The 16,216-nt window shown below is 38.6% G+C and overlaps 1 protein-coding gene across 9 annotated transcripts in view; it reads left to right on the forward strand.

Annotated features, from left to right (window-relative positions):
- RALGAPA2 (Ral GTPase activating protein catalytic subunit alpha 2) overlaps nt 1-16,216 on the forward strand; it is a 188,160-nt gene that overhangs the window by 81,041 nt on the left and 90,903 nt on the right. For all 9 annotated transcript variants that reach the window (XR_014550911.1, XR_014550912.1, XM_083624413.1 and 6 more), the window contains 3 exons: nt 11,734-11,862; nt 13,679-13,804; nt 15,283-15,341. Coding sequence is in view for 7 of the 9 variants with exons in the window: in XM_083624413.1 (XP_083480539.1) it covers nt 11,734-11,862; nt 13,679-13,804; nt 15,283-15,341 (314 nt within the window). In the remaining 2 variants the exon portion in view is untranslated. The remainder of the gene's footprint in view (nt 1-11,733; nt 11,863-13,678; nt 13,805-15,282; nt 15,342-16,216) is intronic.

The raw sequence follows: 16,216 nt of genomic DNA on the forward strand, positions 1-16,216 counted from the left end.
AATTGCAGAGACATGGTGTATTTATTTTAGCAAAATAATTTTCATCTATATGAATAATTTTTGGCAGTTTGTATACTTGTTGATATGTAAAAACAACAACAACCCAACACCCTTTTACCTATTGTTTTACTTTATTTGTTTATTTAATACCCACCCTTCACCACAAGGTCCAACAACATTATTTTAAATGTGGTATAAACAGTTATGTTGTAAAATCATTTATCATTTTGTATTAGAATAATTTTAAACGGTGATCAGTATATGCTGGTTATGTGTGTGAGTAGTGTGTAGCTATAATAGCTATTTAATACCTTGTTGCATTCGTTTTTATTCCCAACCCGTGTACACTGAGGTAGTTTATGAAGTAATCTTCACATACCAAATGACTTTGGAGGAGTCATTTGGTTTGTGCTCCATAATTCTGTCCAGTGGTAACCTTGGCTGGTGAATTGCATGTAAGGGCTTTCTGAACTTTTTTTTAATTTTTTTTGCCAATGTGGAAGATATGGAGGCTTTGTGATGCTTGGGAAGAATTCATAGCTGATTTTCTTTTTCTTTCTGCCATTTCTTCATTTACTCTAGCAACAAGCTTTATAGTTAGGAGAATATTCCTATGCAATCATTGTAGTATTTGCGTTCTGTTTGAGAAATCATATGCACTCTTGATCAGATCTAGGATTTGGGAATTTAAACTGCCAAATTCTGACACCTTGACATCCATGTTATGCAAATAGCACTTTTCCATATATCCATGTAATGCATTGTTTAATTACAACTTGCAAAAAAAAGTCAAAGGTGTTTATGTAGTTCAAAATATTTTTATGTATTTGTTTGTAAGGCTCAAGGAAAGAATTGAATCACTTACAGGGTTTAAAATGCCATAAATTCTGCAGTGGAAGACTTTCATGTTGGCCTCCATGTAGTTTACTGCTTGTAATTTATACAAGCAAGTTAAGTTAAATGCAGAGGAAACAGCAAATTTTACTTTATAAACCTAAAATGCCCAGCAATGGAGACAGTGTACAGAAAATAGCTAGATTTATTATACAAACAGAGATATGTCAGATAATTTGTCCCACATAATATTTGTTCTTGATAAACCTTTTAACTATATGTTTGGAAGATCTTAACTGGTTTCTTGGGTGTATCATATTTAGCAGACTGATTTGCTAGCCATTTTAAATGTTGACGTTGCTTCGCTACCATGTCTATCATAGAGGGTTTTTAAAATACTTAAGAACGGCAACAAACAGTTTATGAACTGTGTAGCCTGATCTGAAGTTGAGAAAGTAGAGTGTAGTTCTAAAAATCTCCCCACAGCTGCCACTTAATTTAAATGTCTCATTCCCTTTTTATAAGGAAAATATGCTAAGCTCTTCAGTGACTGAAATTTTGTCCTTTTCTACATAATTAAGGGCAGGAATTAATCTGCAAAAATGCCAGCTTGTTCATGGTGAGGAACAACTCAGAGTCTTTCTGAGGACAGATGGTAGGTTATCAAGTTACATATATACATGGCAATAGGTTGAACAAGAATAGGAAAGGGGTACTTTTATAACTGACCTTTCTGTGAACTTGAATCAAGTGAGAGAATATTTTTAACTGATCTTGCAATATTTTATTTTAATCAGTTCTTTGTTTGCAGTATTTATAGAGATTTAAAGAGTTTGTCCATTTTATTTTGACATAAACAGGAGATCCTTCCTCCCATTTATGACACTACAGAGCATCGTACTGAATTGCACTGGTTCTTTCTGCCCTTTTCCATAACAACATCTACACTAAATTATACTGCAATTATATAAACAATAGAAATGCTTCAAGACAAATCTCTCATTTTACATTTTCATTTCAGGTAATTGTTGAATAATTTGGAACCATAATGAACCAAAATTATTTTACACATTTATAGATCAATTATGAAAGAGGAAAGGGGGGACCTGTACAAATTGTAAATCAATTTCTATTGCCATCGCTATGTGCCTTTCTTACTGCTTGTGGTTTTCTAGTTACTGTGTACCTAGCATTCAGTTAAAATGATTGATTTACTAGGCTCTGAGCTTCAAAATGCTGTTTGCTTTTATAGAATTGCATTTTGAAGGAAACAACCTAGTGTATTTGAACTATCTGAGAGTGTGTGTGTGTGTGGCAAAATCACTTAAGCATAAAACAGATGCTCATGTTGCTGCGTTCCTGTGAGGCAAAATCTTTCCATAATTGCCAGTTCACCACATTTTTTCATAAAATGCATATTTGTAATCATTAAATATTTGAAATGTTCAGCAGAAAGAAGTTGGTTTGGTTACCTTGACTCAGTCTTAGTCCCATGACGTAAATTTGAGCCACAAAGGCTTACCTTTGAGAAAGTCCCCATGAAGGCTTATTTGTGGGTCATATATGCCTTTGACACTTGGAAATGATTAGAACAAACTTTTGAATAATTAGTCAAAGTGATCCAAAAGAAAATGGTGTATAACTTCCAACCAGGACTAGACTAAAGCTTGCTAAACTCAGGGTAGGTTTGCACAACTGGCTTTATCCCTCAGAAAGGTCATATTTGCAGACATCTTGTGACTATTGATCTAAGTCAGTGGTTTTCAACCAGTATGCCATGGCACCCTGGGTTGCCTTGAATGATGATCAGGGGAGTTGCGGACAACACTGGCCTCTGTCCTTTCCTTTCCTTTCCTTTCCTTCCCTCCCTCCTCTGATGCCCTCTCATGTCTCTGCCTTTCAAGAGCTTGCACAGCTGTCTATTGCAGTAACCCTGGCTATAAGCTCCGCAGGCGAATGGTGCCTCTGGGAGGCACCTCTCTTTGGGGCGGGGGGGCAGCTCAGAGACCAGGGACAGCAGCAGCAGCTGCCCAGAGAAGTCCCAAAAACAGGGGAGAGGAGAGGGAGTTGAGGGAGCACAAGGGAAGATGTTCGAAAAAGGGGGAGAGGCTGCCAGCTCTGCAGGCGACATAGCTGGGCTCCTGAGCCCCACAGGGTTCCACAGAAAGAATGCAGTTGATTAAGGGAACCATGGACTCAAAAAGGTTGAAAATCTTTAATCTTAAGTGGAAATGGGTGAATCCAAATCTTCCCACTATCTGTGAATGCCATAACGTACAAATTCAGTAAATCTAATTCTTAAATAATTACTTTCTTTTCATTGGTCTGCAAAAGCAGTGTGCACTGAATGCTTCCTACAAGCCTATAATGTAATTGTGCTCACAATGAGTAAATGGCAAATTCACTTTGTGGTTGGATGCTGCAGCTTTAATTTCTTGGTTTACAGAATTTGAGAATGCATTCAGCTTGATCTGACTTTACTCCTGAGTGCATTTGATGCACTTAATATCCACATGGTATTTTAATAAGTGGGGAAAGGATGTTAGAAATCCTCAGACCTTGTTCTGAGTCCTGGGTTACAACCTGTGTCCTGGGTTATAAAATGTAAAATTGCAAGTTTCTCTATACCAAAATAATTCCCTGCAGTGAGATGCTGAGTAGAACTGCCTCCAACTACAGAGATACCTGATCCCAGACTGATGGGAACTGAACTCCTAGCCACACGGGAGACACAAATCAGCCCTGATTCAACTAAATATCAGAACACCATATCATATTCTGTCAAGGAACATTGCAGGCTGGGACAATAAGAAGGGAGACCTAGACCTAAACAATTATTAACGCCAATTTGACTGTTTAGCCCTGCAGGAAACCTGGCGTTTAAAAAGTCCCGTACTAGAGGGATTCAGTACCTTTCATGAACCAGCATTCAAAATCAATCCTAATGGTCACTATCAAGCAGGCCTGACTTTTATCTCTCTCTCTCTCTCTCTCTCTCTCTCTCTCCCCATGGCCTCCTTTAGCCCAATCTTTGCTACTCAGTCCATCCACTCTAACATTTTATTAATTAACGCTTACTTTCCGCCATGTAGAAATAGGAAGGAACTGACAAGCCAATGGTCTCGTCTTTCCAATTGAATGAATGAATAAATCTTTATTTGCGTCAGCCATTGGCCATAGCAATAAAACAATAAAACGATATACAAAGAATAGAAATAAAAAGTCAATTATATAAAATACATTTTAGGGTTTTGAATCAATAGTCAAATAGTGGATCCTATTCTGATTTCCCCAGCTAAAAACCTTGCAACCTTTGTTGTCACCTGCTCATCTTGATCTGCCAAGAGAAAGGACACCGTGGCAGTGGTTGGGCGACCCGGAATGGACAATAAAAGAGGGGTGATAATCTCATTCCTCAAGTCTTAATCAAGAGTGCAAGCCAGAAGGGCATGTGCCCCTGATTTGGTACTGCCATCTCCACAGGGACATAAGCGTTTTTTGTGTGGAATCTGTTGGAATCGTCTCTCAAGTAAAGCCAAGGGCAATACATTCAATCTTGTGAGAGTAAAAGTGCGTCTATATTTTAGAATTGCTAGGTTATGCAGATAGGGTGCCAGAGAGTCGAAACAGGAAGGTGGTTATACCATGGGCAAAATTTCCTTATTGTGGCCAAGTTGTTCTGATGCTCAATATCGTTTAGGCGCTGACAAATTAGACTGTTTGCTTTACTAAAACCCAAAGTGAGTAGCTGTTGTGGTGATAAACCACAAGAGTGAAGTTTTTGTTATATGTTATTACTGTTAACCAGAGGAATATTGCTTTACCTGAATACATGCCTATATTGATTTTTCCTGGTATCAGAGACTGGTATAACTTGAGTCAAGAATCTGGCATACATAGAGTTGCTGATTAAAGGAATTTTCTCTTGTCAGATTAATTGGTGACCCTGTCTAAAGGTTTTTGCCCTGTATTTGCTTGAGGATTGCTCTGTGATTTACTCGTCTGTCTGGGTTCATGTTTGAGGGTCTAATGTTGAATAGTCCTGCCTTGTGCCAGAGGTTGGATGAAGAAGTTCAACTTAACATTGGTACCATGTGCTATAAAAATGTACTAAAACTGACTGTTAAATTTCTAGTTTGCTTTTATCTACTGTTCAACTCTTCAGGTTGCTCTAAAGCTTTAGGAATATAGATTTGTCAAAAATCATTATCAAACAGATTCTTAATTATTTTATGGTTTCTGCCACACAAATACAATATACTTGGCTCATACCACTGACAAGTGTGCTGTGGTTTTATTTATTTATTTATTTACTTACTTACTTAATTATTTACTTATTTACCTACTTATTTATTTTAAAGGGGTGGTGGTCTTCTTGAGTTGATTTTTTAAAAATGGCATATGCATAGCAGATCAAAGTGCCTCTCGTTTTTCAGTACTTAGCTGGGCTATTTTGTTTAATTTAAGTTAGCAGATGTTACATAGCATGCAGACAAATTGGAGAGGATTCCAAGGAGTCAGCAAAGATTAGTCTGAGCTTGCAAAGTGTAGCATATTTATCCTAGTGAAAAGATTATGGTACTTTCCAAAGAGCTAAACTGATGTCATAAACATGAAGGGGAGTAATTTTGTGGTCTAGAAGGACAATATTATGCATGAGTCCATAATAATTATTATAGCCAGACCCCATTCATTCATACTGTTCCTTAACTGCCCTTCACCATAACATCTCAGGGCGAATTACAACAATATAATATAATAAAGAGCTTTAGAAACAAGTATTACTTTTATTATTTTTTCAATTTATATAGCACCCTTTAACAGAAGAGCTGTGTACAACATTAGAAACACATTACAGAACTTCAATGATAAAAACATAATAAAAAAACATACTGACTGACAACCATTAATAAAATATTCATCAAAATAAAACTCCACTCCCCCCCCCCCCACTTTCACAGACCATAGATTATTTAACCTGGCCACAGAATTGTGCACCAGCTGAAGTTTCCAAACCATCTTCAGAGGCAGCTCTACGGATAACACGTTGCAGTAATCTAACCCAGAGCTTAGGTAAAGGTAAAGGGACCCCTGACCGTACTCCAAACCTCCAGATAATCCCTCTCAGCGGTTTCATGTAGGTATTAAACAGGCATTAAACTGCATAGGGAATAGAATTGAACTTAGACAGGAAGACTGTGTTTCGCGTCTTGGGAGAATATTCAGACAGGAGTTAACTGGAGGGCTGAGTTTGAGAAGCAGAGCTGTGAGGATTCCATCTGCTTGGATCTTATTCCAGTCAGGAGGGGAGAGATCTTCTAGGAAGAGAAGGCTCCCAAACCAGTTAAGAGGGATGTGGTGGTCCCATGGGTCTGCTAGAAGTACCTCAGGAGTGTGATTGATAAGAAGTTGGAAAACTGACAGAAAGTACCACCTTGTTTAAGAACCAAAGTAATAAACTGTAACACCTATGCAACTAAGTTAAGGAAGTGAAGTGAAATAACTTGAAATAAGCTAAGCATTTATCAGCTAGTCTGGAAACCTGTAACATCTAACGGAAGAGTAATACCTGAAAATAAGCAACTGAACTTTAAAAGAAGCTGCATGTTTACTACCTTCTCTAGAAACCTATAACATCCAGTAGATTTAGTATAATTATTAATAAGTTAACTGTTTCCTGAAAGAACTTTATCTCCTGACAAATCATTTGTTTTACCAACTTGGTCCAGATAACAAATCTTTCTTATTTGTTCAACTTCTGCCTGAGTCTCCAAGTATCAAGGTTTTATCCTCACACAGAAACCAATACAATAACCCATGGGGTTTGTAAAGAGTAGGTGGGATCTGCCATTATTGATGGCAGAATGGTGGGATCCGCTATATTTTTGGTAGCAGTGGTGGGATCTGCTACATTTTGGTGGCAATGGGATCCACTACAGGTGAACTTACAGCATGCTATTGCATTTTGCTGATACCTCAGGTGTTTCAGTCCTCTCCTTCTCATTCTTCTGCCTTGTTGCAGCCTAGCCTTATGTCCAAAGCCAGACTCTCTTCAAACCACAAGCTTTGTTCTTGGCTTGTCCATTGCAGCTGACTTCTCTCCCCTTCTTTCTTTCTTCCTTCCTCACCTTCTCCTTCCCAATGCTCCTTGTTTCTGGACTGAGTTAGTTATTTTGTTTCTGGAGTAGTTAATACTACTCTGTGGAAAAGCACCCACCAGTGTCTCTTTAAAGGGGAATATTTTTCTATTTTCGAAGCAAGACTTGTCAGATTCATAAGAATCCAGAGAACTGGTGGTTGTGGAAAGTGGGAAGTCACTTTTAGTTGAGTAGTCAGCCACCTGGTTAAAGCCAGGACCTTTCACCATTTAGACAAGTGGAAGGATTATCTTAAACAACTAAATCCTTCTTGAAACATCCAAGCCTATCTAGTTGCTTGGCAACTAGTCCAAAAAGCATGATATAAAGGGTTCCTCCAGTTCCTTCTAATCTAGGACAGTTAACTGCTACATCTTAGTCCCCTTTCCCATCTCTACCTTTTCTGTTTCCATAATCATGGCCACCTCTGGCTCTCACTTGCTACTATACAAGTAACTTTTCTCCCTTCCTGGGTCTTTTGCTGTTATATAGAAAAGTGGGATCTCTAAAACTCTACCTCATAACTCCATCCTTAGGAGACTTTCTTCCTCTAGCCTTTCTCCTTTGTTTATGCAACAGTAAATAAGCATATGTTCCAGACAACATGTGGGTGGGTTAACCTGTGCCTTGTATTATTAATCCTTTTTACTCTATCTTTAAATGCCGTTGTTGCTTCTAAATCATTGCATATTGGCACGAGCTTATCCCTAAACACAACTACCCTTTTGTTAAAAAATATTGCAATGACTACAACGGTGTGATTCTTGTTCCCTAGCAAGTTCCCTAATAATGGTCATTGCTAAATTTCTCAAAATTAGCAGTGTTAGTACAGTCAGTGCAATCCTGTGTATGCACAATTATCTCCTGTTAAAATCCCAAGAATCTTATTGATAATTTCACAAATTAGTGTTTTATGTGAACAGGTGTGCAAAATACGTGTTTGTGCACATGTGGGTCCAGACACACTAACAGACCTGAAAGACTATAATGCACAGAATGTCTTGTGTCACCTTTATGACTTGAACCTTTAAAGATGTTGAGCCAGAACTTATTTCTTTGGTGTTTATTATAAGTGTGTGTCCTGATTTTCTATTGCCATGCTTAAGGCAGCTAAAATAATTCCCCTGAGATGTAACTGTGGCAATATGTAAGTACAAAATTATAAGGATCAATATAAAAATCTTACAACAATTCATAATAATGACTAAAAGAGGAAGTATCACCCCTTGTCTGCTGCTGCTGCCAGTTATTGGTGTTGAATAGCCACAACATAGATGGTAAATGGAGGACTATCCTGGGTTCGGCCATGGAAGTAACAGGGTGCATTTCAGTGGGTCCTAGACAGGAGAATATCCTGGTGAATTGTGTCCATTGGTCCAAATTATCCGATAACTAAAAGATAATGGGATTAAAAGAAAAAGTTAGAATACTTGTGCCCTATTATCTCTCTCTCTCTTTGTGTATGTTTTAAAATGAAGAGGTAAAGTTTTTTGAATGGTCAAATATGTGGCTTCACATGATTCTACTTGGGTATGTTCCAGAATATTTCTGGTAAAATTCGAAGAGTTGAAAAGTTTTTTGTTATGTAGACACAACTTGCATGAAAATAGAGCAAGGGTTAGTACTTACTAATCTTTAAAAAAATCTACTCTCTGTTGTCTCTCATGCCAAGATTCATGAGTCTTTTTATTGCAGCATATGTCAATAGAGATGTCGTCCCATCTGCTGCTGCATGGCTTGTTCAGACACTAGGCGCACAACACAATACTTACCTCTCAGTAATTACAGGTGTGTTGTGAGGAGCCCAATGCATTAATCAGCCCCTTAATTATGGAAAAGGTGGGTCTTTTGTTCTGTTTTCAGAGCAGGAGTTTACCAGCCACTTTATGAGCTCCAGCATCCATCTGCTCATTCTTTTAGAATGTTTGCATTGACTGATATTGCCTTTAAAATGTATTGTGGGAAGTGATTAAAACCAGTTTGAACATTAACCTGTGTACTGTTTCAAAGGTGAAAATACTCCCTGCAATGATGCTAAAATGTGTTTACCTTTTAAACAATATTTGTGTAAAAACATGTATCAGGTTGGCTTATGATACTATAAGATGAGGTTTTGCAATCTTCATGCTTCAGCTATACAACATAGCAATGTTGTGTAATATTCTAATATTTCCTGAGGAGCAAATGTCATATGTAAGACCTGGAGACTGCTTACACATTGGAAAACTTAATTCAGAGGAGGAGAACATAATTTTTTGACATGATTTTACTACTCAAACTGATTTTTATGTGAGATTCTCATTTCAGAAGGATTTTTCTTAATGTTTTTCTTGTAATGTGTATTTTTCTTTTTCTTCATTCCTTGCTCTGTAATATGACTCTGGCATAGGCAGTGAAACTTTTGGATGTAGGGAGTAGCACTGCAGAATTCTTTTTTTTTTTTTAAAGGAACAAAAAAACAAAAAACACAAACTAATCCCTTTACTTAATACTTATATCTTTATCCTGTCTTAGACAGGTGAATATTTTTCTGATATTCTGATATGGGTAGTACTCCTGGTCAGTAAGAGGCTGAATAAAATAAAAACTGTTGGTGGCAAAACTGGTACCCAGTAAGTCCTCCTTTTCAGTTTGGAGCAGTTTCTTGCCCCCTCCATGCTCCATTTCAAATAGTCTCCCTGTTAAACAGGGTCTGGTGGCCTTTCTTTTCAGGAGCAAGAAGTAGAACTTGAGCAGAACCTGGAAGAGCTAGTTAACCATGATGAATGGACAGTTCCTTGAAGGATTTCAAGAGGCAAAGCACGTTGTGCATGTACTAATGCCCTCTGTTCACCAATTTTCACTCCCCCCCCTTTATTTTTTATCTTGAGGTGGACAAAGAGATCCCAGATTGCTAGGCACTGAAGTCATAAGAACATAAGAACTTTGCTGTGTTCAAACAAAGGCCCATGTAGTCCAGCATTCTGTTCTCACAGGGGCCAACTAGATGCCTATGGGAAGCCTGCAAACAGGACCTGAGTGCAATTGTACTCTTCCCTCCACCTTAAGATTTCAAGCAACACTGCCTCCAACAGGGGAAGTAGAACATAGCCATTATGACTAGTAGACACTGATAGTACTATCGTCCATGAATTTTTCTAATCCTCTCTTTAAAGTACAAGTTCTTGGAGCAGTCAGAACAGGAACAGACCTCAGTGAAAAGAAAAACATGACATGGGCTGTGAATAGCTGTACAGACAATAAAGTTAACAGACTACACAAGGCAAATGGACATCATTGATTCCATAACTCAGTGGTACATGCCTGCAAAGCAGAAAGTTTCTGGTTCAGCTTCTGCCAAATCCAGTTAACAGGATCATAGGAAATACCTCTGCCTAAAATCCTGGAGAACTGCTTCCAGTCAGAGTAGATAATGTCCACACATTGTTGTTCAACATCTTTATAAATGACTTGAATGAAGGTATTGAGAGGATACTCATCAAATTTGCAGATGACACCAAACTGGGAGGTGTAGCCAATGCTAGGGAATATAGAATCGGGATTCAGAATGACCTTAACAGATTGGAGAACTGGGCTGAAATTCACAACATGAATTTCAGTAGGGACAAATGTAAGGTTCTGTACCCAGCTACACAAATATAAGATGGGGGACACCTGGGTACACATGTGAAAAGGATCATGGGGTCTTAGTAGACCACAAGCATAAGATGAGCCAACAGTGTGATGCAGCAGCAAAAGAAGCTAATGCCAATCTAGGCTGCAGCAACAAAAGTATAGTGTCGCAATCAAGGGAATTCATAGTACCTAACAATTGTGCCTTGGTCAGACCACCTTTGGAGTACTGTGTCCAGTTCTGGGTGTCACAATTTAAGAAGGATAAGCTGGAAAGTGTTCAGAGGATGGTGACCAAGATGGTCTGGAAACCAAGCCTTATGAGGAACCATTGAGGGAATTGAGTATGTTTAGCCTAGTAAAAAGGTGACTGAAAGGAGATGTGATAGCCACCTTCAAATATCTAAAAGGCTGTCACATGAAGGATGGAGCAAGCTTGTGTTCTCTTGCTCTGGGGGCTAGGACCCAAGCCAATGGCCTCAAGTTATAAGAAAGAAGATTCCAACTAAACATCAGGAAGAAATTTCTGATAGTAAGAGCTGTTTGACAGTGAATAGATTCTTTTGGAAGGTGGATGACTCTCCTTCATGAGTTACTACTTTGGCAATCTTTTTCCCACTATGTATCTCTGTGTGCTGCAGGTAGAATGAGTCTATAAGTTTTTGTGGCTCCTGTTTTTGTAACTTCTGATTTCGCTCATGAAGCTCATAGCAAAAATGCTTCATTTTCTCATTAAAGCTTTTCCTATGTAATCTTTCCCTTTCTCCTCTTCCAGTTATTAAAAGAATTTGATGGCGATCTGTCATGTATGATCTAGCTGAGATTCCTTCATTGCAGGGGGTGAGACCTGATGCCCCTTCCAACTGTACAGTTCTATGATTCTATTGCTGTACTACATGAACAAACAGCCTGACCAATAAGGCAGATTTCTACATTCTTCCTGGGTCCATCTAAGTATGGGTCAGCCGCTTTTCAACTCAAATGCTGGATCTAGGCTAGTAAAAGAAGGAAGAATCCTTTTATTATAAATGTTTGAAACCATTGCATGGGTATGGAATAATGACACTGCTGTCAGTTGGAAAAGTTCTTAGTGTTTGTAACTAATCTGGCCTTAACAAGTTCAAAAATTTAAACCTTTTCTCCTTTTCAGGATGTTTTAAATACTGTGATCAGACACTGCCCCCCCTGCTTTTTCTTCTTGGGTTTACCTGGCTTCACTTTGCTAATAGGAGACTTCATAACAGCTGCATCCAGAGTCCTGAGTACAAACATGTTGGAGGTAAGTATGGCAATGTTCGATGTCCTGTTCCTATGAGAGTGCACAATTGTTAGCAAGGTTCAGATTTCTCTACTCTTAACAGGTGTTGACTCATTAGCACAATGTGAAACTGGGCTCTTGGGGCAGACAGCATGGCAGCTGATGTGTGAAATTGTAGGATAAGGTGACATCCTAGTCTTGCAAAGGTGTTTCATCAAAAGGACAAAATGTGAGAAATCATAGCCCCACTAATACTGCAGCACATTTGCACTCTAAAAGCAAGGGTTGGGTTTCAGAATGTTATTAAGTTTTTGTTATACATGAACATTACAAATGTGTACTGGCATATGTGCTGTAAAGGATTGGAGCAAGGACTGGGTTTTTTTTAATATCCATGTTAGATACAGTAATAGCCCAAGCATAGTATCATGAGAACTAAATGAACAGGGACGGCCTTACCATTTCTTAGTGCCAAATATTGCCATAGAGGTTTGTGTGGTACAGCTGAAGATGGTAGCTATGGAGGACTTACGTTGTTTAAGGGAATTTGTACATTAACAATAACCATACACTATTAATATAGTTTACCTTTGATGAAACATGTAGGTCTGTATCTTCCTTGTGATTTTTTGACATTGTGACAACATGATGCACGTAAATACAGATTTTGTTAATTCAAAAATGTAACTACATTGGGCCTCGATCTTACTGGTATATGTAATGCTCATTAATTATATGGTAGCTTGTCATATGAGCATATATGTCTTTAGAAATAACCAGATATACACAGAATTATAATAACTTGTGTTTGCTGGTGAAATGAAGCGGCAAGACCAGTTTTTATAGCCATGTTTGTATAGGAGAGTCGACATGTGAAATGATACTGCCTGCACTGGGATTTTTCTGTTTTGATTGCCAGTACTAAGCAACCTCTCTGTTGTAAGGTATTTTACATTTGCTGTTTAGCTGGTCATCCAAGCCAGCAAAGAAAATCATGTTGAAATATAGATGTTTTTAGAAGAATTTTAAATTGGGCCTCGCTGCCATCTGGACACCAGAGATGAATAATCTTTTTTTTTAAATGAAAATGAAACAAATTAGTTCAAAGTGTCCCCATTTTTATCTGAAATTTGGCAGCTCTAATCCTAGGGAGGGATGGCAGAATGCATCAAAACCCTGTGTCATTTGAATGAAAAGAATCTAAGTTAAAAGTAGCTGAAGAAAGGCAGGTGGGAATTCCTATTGAAATTGGGGGTTTTTGGGGGGTGGGTTTGAACAAAATTAAAACAAATGGAAAATGAAATGAATGAAACTTTAATATGAATGGGGAAATTATTATTTTTTCCTTGCATACCTAATAAGAACACTAGATTTACAAGCAGCTAGAAGTATATATTCAGACTTCGGTTTGATCCAAAGTTTGCATGTAGAAGGCATCACACATGCACTATTTTTCCTCCCCCTGTAGCCACCTATACCCTCTGAAAACCCTCTCTAGTGGCTTGGCAGCCTTCCTGGTCAGCTTGGACTGTGTCATGGGGGCCTGCAATAGGAGAGGAACCTATTTTAATGTCTCATTTCCATCTGCAGCCTGTTAGATGTCTCCGAGATGCAGGGCATCAAGTCAAGTTATCACAATACTAATCCTTCCTTCATCGTTTCCTTGCAGAAGGAGCATGCTAAAATTAAAATAAGCAGCAGACATAGAATATTTATGCAGGTTATGAGTTATTTTCTCTGCTTCAGCTGCAATGCTGGAGAAAACGTTACTGGGTTTTTATTAATTGACAAGATTACCTACTTTTTTTTCCTTTCCCTTTTTCTGTTTTGCTTATAGGCCCCACGCTTAGAAGCACATACCATTCTTGGTTCTCTGGTTTGCTTTCCTAACCTCTATCAGGAAATTCCATTATTGCAACCCATTGCTGAAGCAGAAATCATCACAGGAACTACAGGTGTCAAAGTAAATATTTTCACTGTTAGCTGATTTCTATTTTACAAATTGGGGGGGTCATGTGTACCTTCCATTTCTTCTCTCTTACTCTTGTGGTGGGGCTTATGCAAACTGGAGAAGCCTTGCCCTATCTAGTGGGAGGAGCCTCCCCCCATACTAAAGCTAAGACACCTAAAAATGTCATGGTTACAAAATAGAGAAGAGAGGACAGAGGGTCTTTTTCAAGATTCAAAATACTTATTTGCCAGAGATACACTGCAGATACTGTATCTTCCAATATATTCACTTGGCTACTTCATTATCTCACCTTGGTTTCCCCAGCTGTTTTTCAATGTAGAGCATCACATACCTCTCAACTTTTGGGACATCCCATTTTGTCGCACAAGAGCATGGCACCCCAAACCACACATTTTGGGGCGCTGTGATTTTGTGCTGTGCTCACCCCGAAAAGTGCTTTTTCAGGGTCATGATCTCACACGGTACCCCAAAATGCACAATTTTAGGCCCCTGGAAAAAGCATGTCTTTCAGGGCTGTGATCTCATGCATGTCATGTGATTTGTGTGGGAGCACAGCCCCAAAAGACGTGCAGTGCAGTTTTCCGCCTCAGCGTATTAGAGGGTATGTTATCATATGTACTGAGGTAAGGAAGGTTTGTGCGCAGCAGATGCAACTGAGCAGTTTAGTTGAACTAAACTTGTTTAGTTGAATAAGAGAATAGGAAGTTTAAAAAAATAGGTTTTTAAAAAATGGCATCCATCCAAGCCTGCAATTCCTGGAGGAAACATTTGCGATTGGGGCAAGAAATTTGTACTGGGGCAGTGACAGTGAATGCTACCAAACAAATTGATCTCCCCAGCCCTCATCCCCCCTACTCTCATGCCTCTTCAGGATCTTACAGAGGTTTCTTGGTAAGTGCAGAAATGGCTGCAGCATGTATAGAAATCAGATTTCAGCCCCTACAAAGCATAGGTAAAGGGGCCCCTGACCATTAGGTCCAGTCGTGACCGACTCTGGGGTTGCGGCGCTCATCTCGCTTTATTGGCCAAGGGAGCCGGCGTTTGTCCACAGACAGCTTCCGGGTCATGTGGCCAGCATGACTAAGCAGCTTCTGGCAAACCAGAGCAGTGCACGGAAACGCCGTTTACCTTCCCACCAGAATGGTACCTATTTATCTACTTGCACTTACAAAACATACCAGTTGCCTAAAGGATAGGCAAGCCCATTGTATATTTGGCAGCATTTTGAGAGGAAGGGTGTGAATTAATTGCATTAATGAATTAATTGCAGAATTTCCACTAAGAACAAGAGAGAGAATGATTACATATGGGTTAACAAAACAAAACAGTTTAAATATTTTAAGTAATAAAATTGAGATCAATGAAATTTGCTCCATTTTATTATATTTGACTAAGGGTAGAAATTAGAGTTCTTCTGCAATATATTTGTTTGAAGTAAATTGCTTACTGTCATGGTTTTTTTATTGTAGTGCTACCTCATAAATATTCTTTTGAAGAATGCTGCAAATGAACCAAGTGAAGCTTCAAGGTAAAATACTGAATAGAACAGAAAATATTATGGAATATAAATTGAAGAATAAATTATTTGTGTAGAAGGGTTATAATTGCCTGATATTATTGTTACTTTGTCCGCTGTAACTAAAGTGCAGTCATAAACCTGAAAGTGGGTTACAACTAGAAATATTCCTCAGGGTCTTGCGAAAGAACAGTGTTAAGCAACAATTGATGACCTCCTTCTACCGGTCCACAATAGAAAGTGTCCTCTCATATTGTATCACAGTGTGGTACGTTGACAGCCACGGACAGAAAGTCTTTACAGAGGGTGGTGAACACAGCACATGATATCATAGGCTGTCCCTTGAGCCCGCTAGATGACATCACCTTAGGAGAGCGAGAAAAATTCTTAGGGACGAGTCACACCCCAACCAGCACCTCTTTAATCTTCTACCCTCAGGCAGGAGATATAGAAGTATAATCAGTTGTACCAACAGGCTAAAAAACAGTTTCTATCCGTGGGCTGTTAGGCTGCTGAATGGAAAATAATATAGTGCAACTGACTGGTGTGTTGTGCAACAAGCACACAGAGTGCAATGAAATTGAGTGGTTGTGGGGGGGAGGCTCAATTTCATTGTACACAGGTTGTACATTGCCAATAAAGGTATTATTATTATTATTATTATTATTATTATTATTATTATTATTATTATTAACCACTTGACTCTATTCAGTGGCTGACAAAGTGATGCTTCCTTTGTTAATGTCGCTATAACAGCACTAGCATAGAAATCATTGGCCAAACAAGACCAAAGGAAGCTGCTGTGCCAGAACTATAGTTGGATTTAGGATCAAGTCCTGTATAAGAGTATAGATTGTCACATAATACAGCAACCATCTGAATCCACA

The sequence above is a fragment of the Podarcis filfolensis genome, assembly GCF_964270895.1.
Source record: "Podarcis filfolensis genome assembly, chromosome: 7".
NCBI classification, from domain to species: Eukaryota; Metazoa; Chordata; class Lepidosauria; order Squamata; family Lacertidae; genus Podarcis; species Podarcis filfolensis.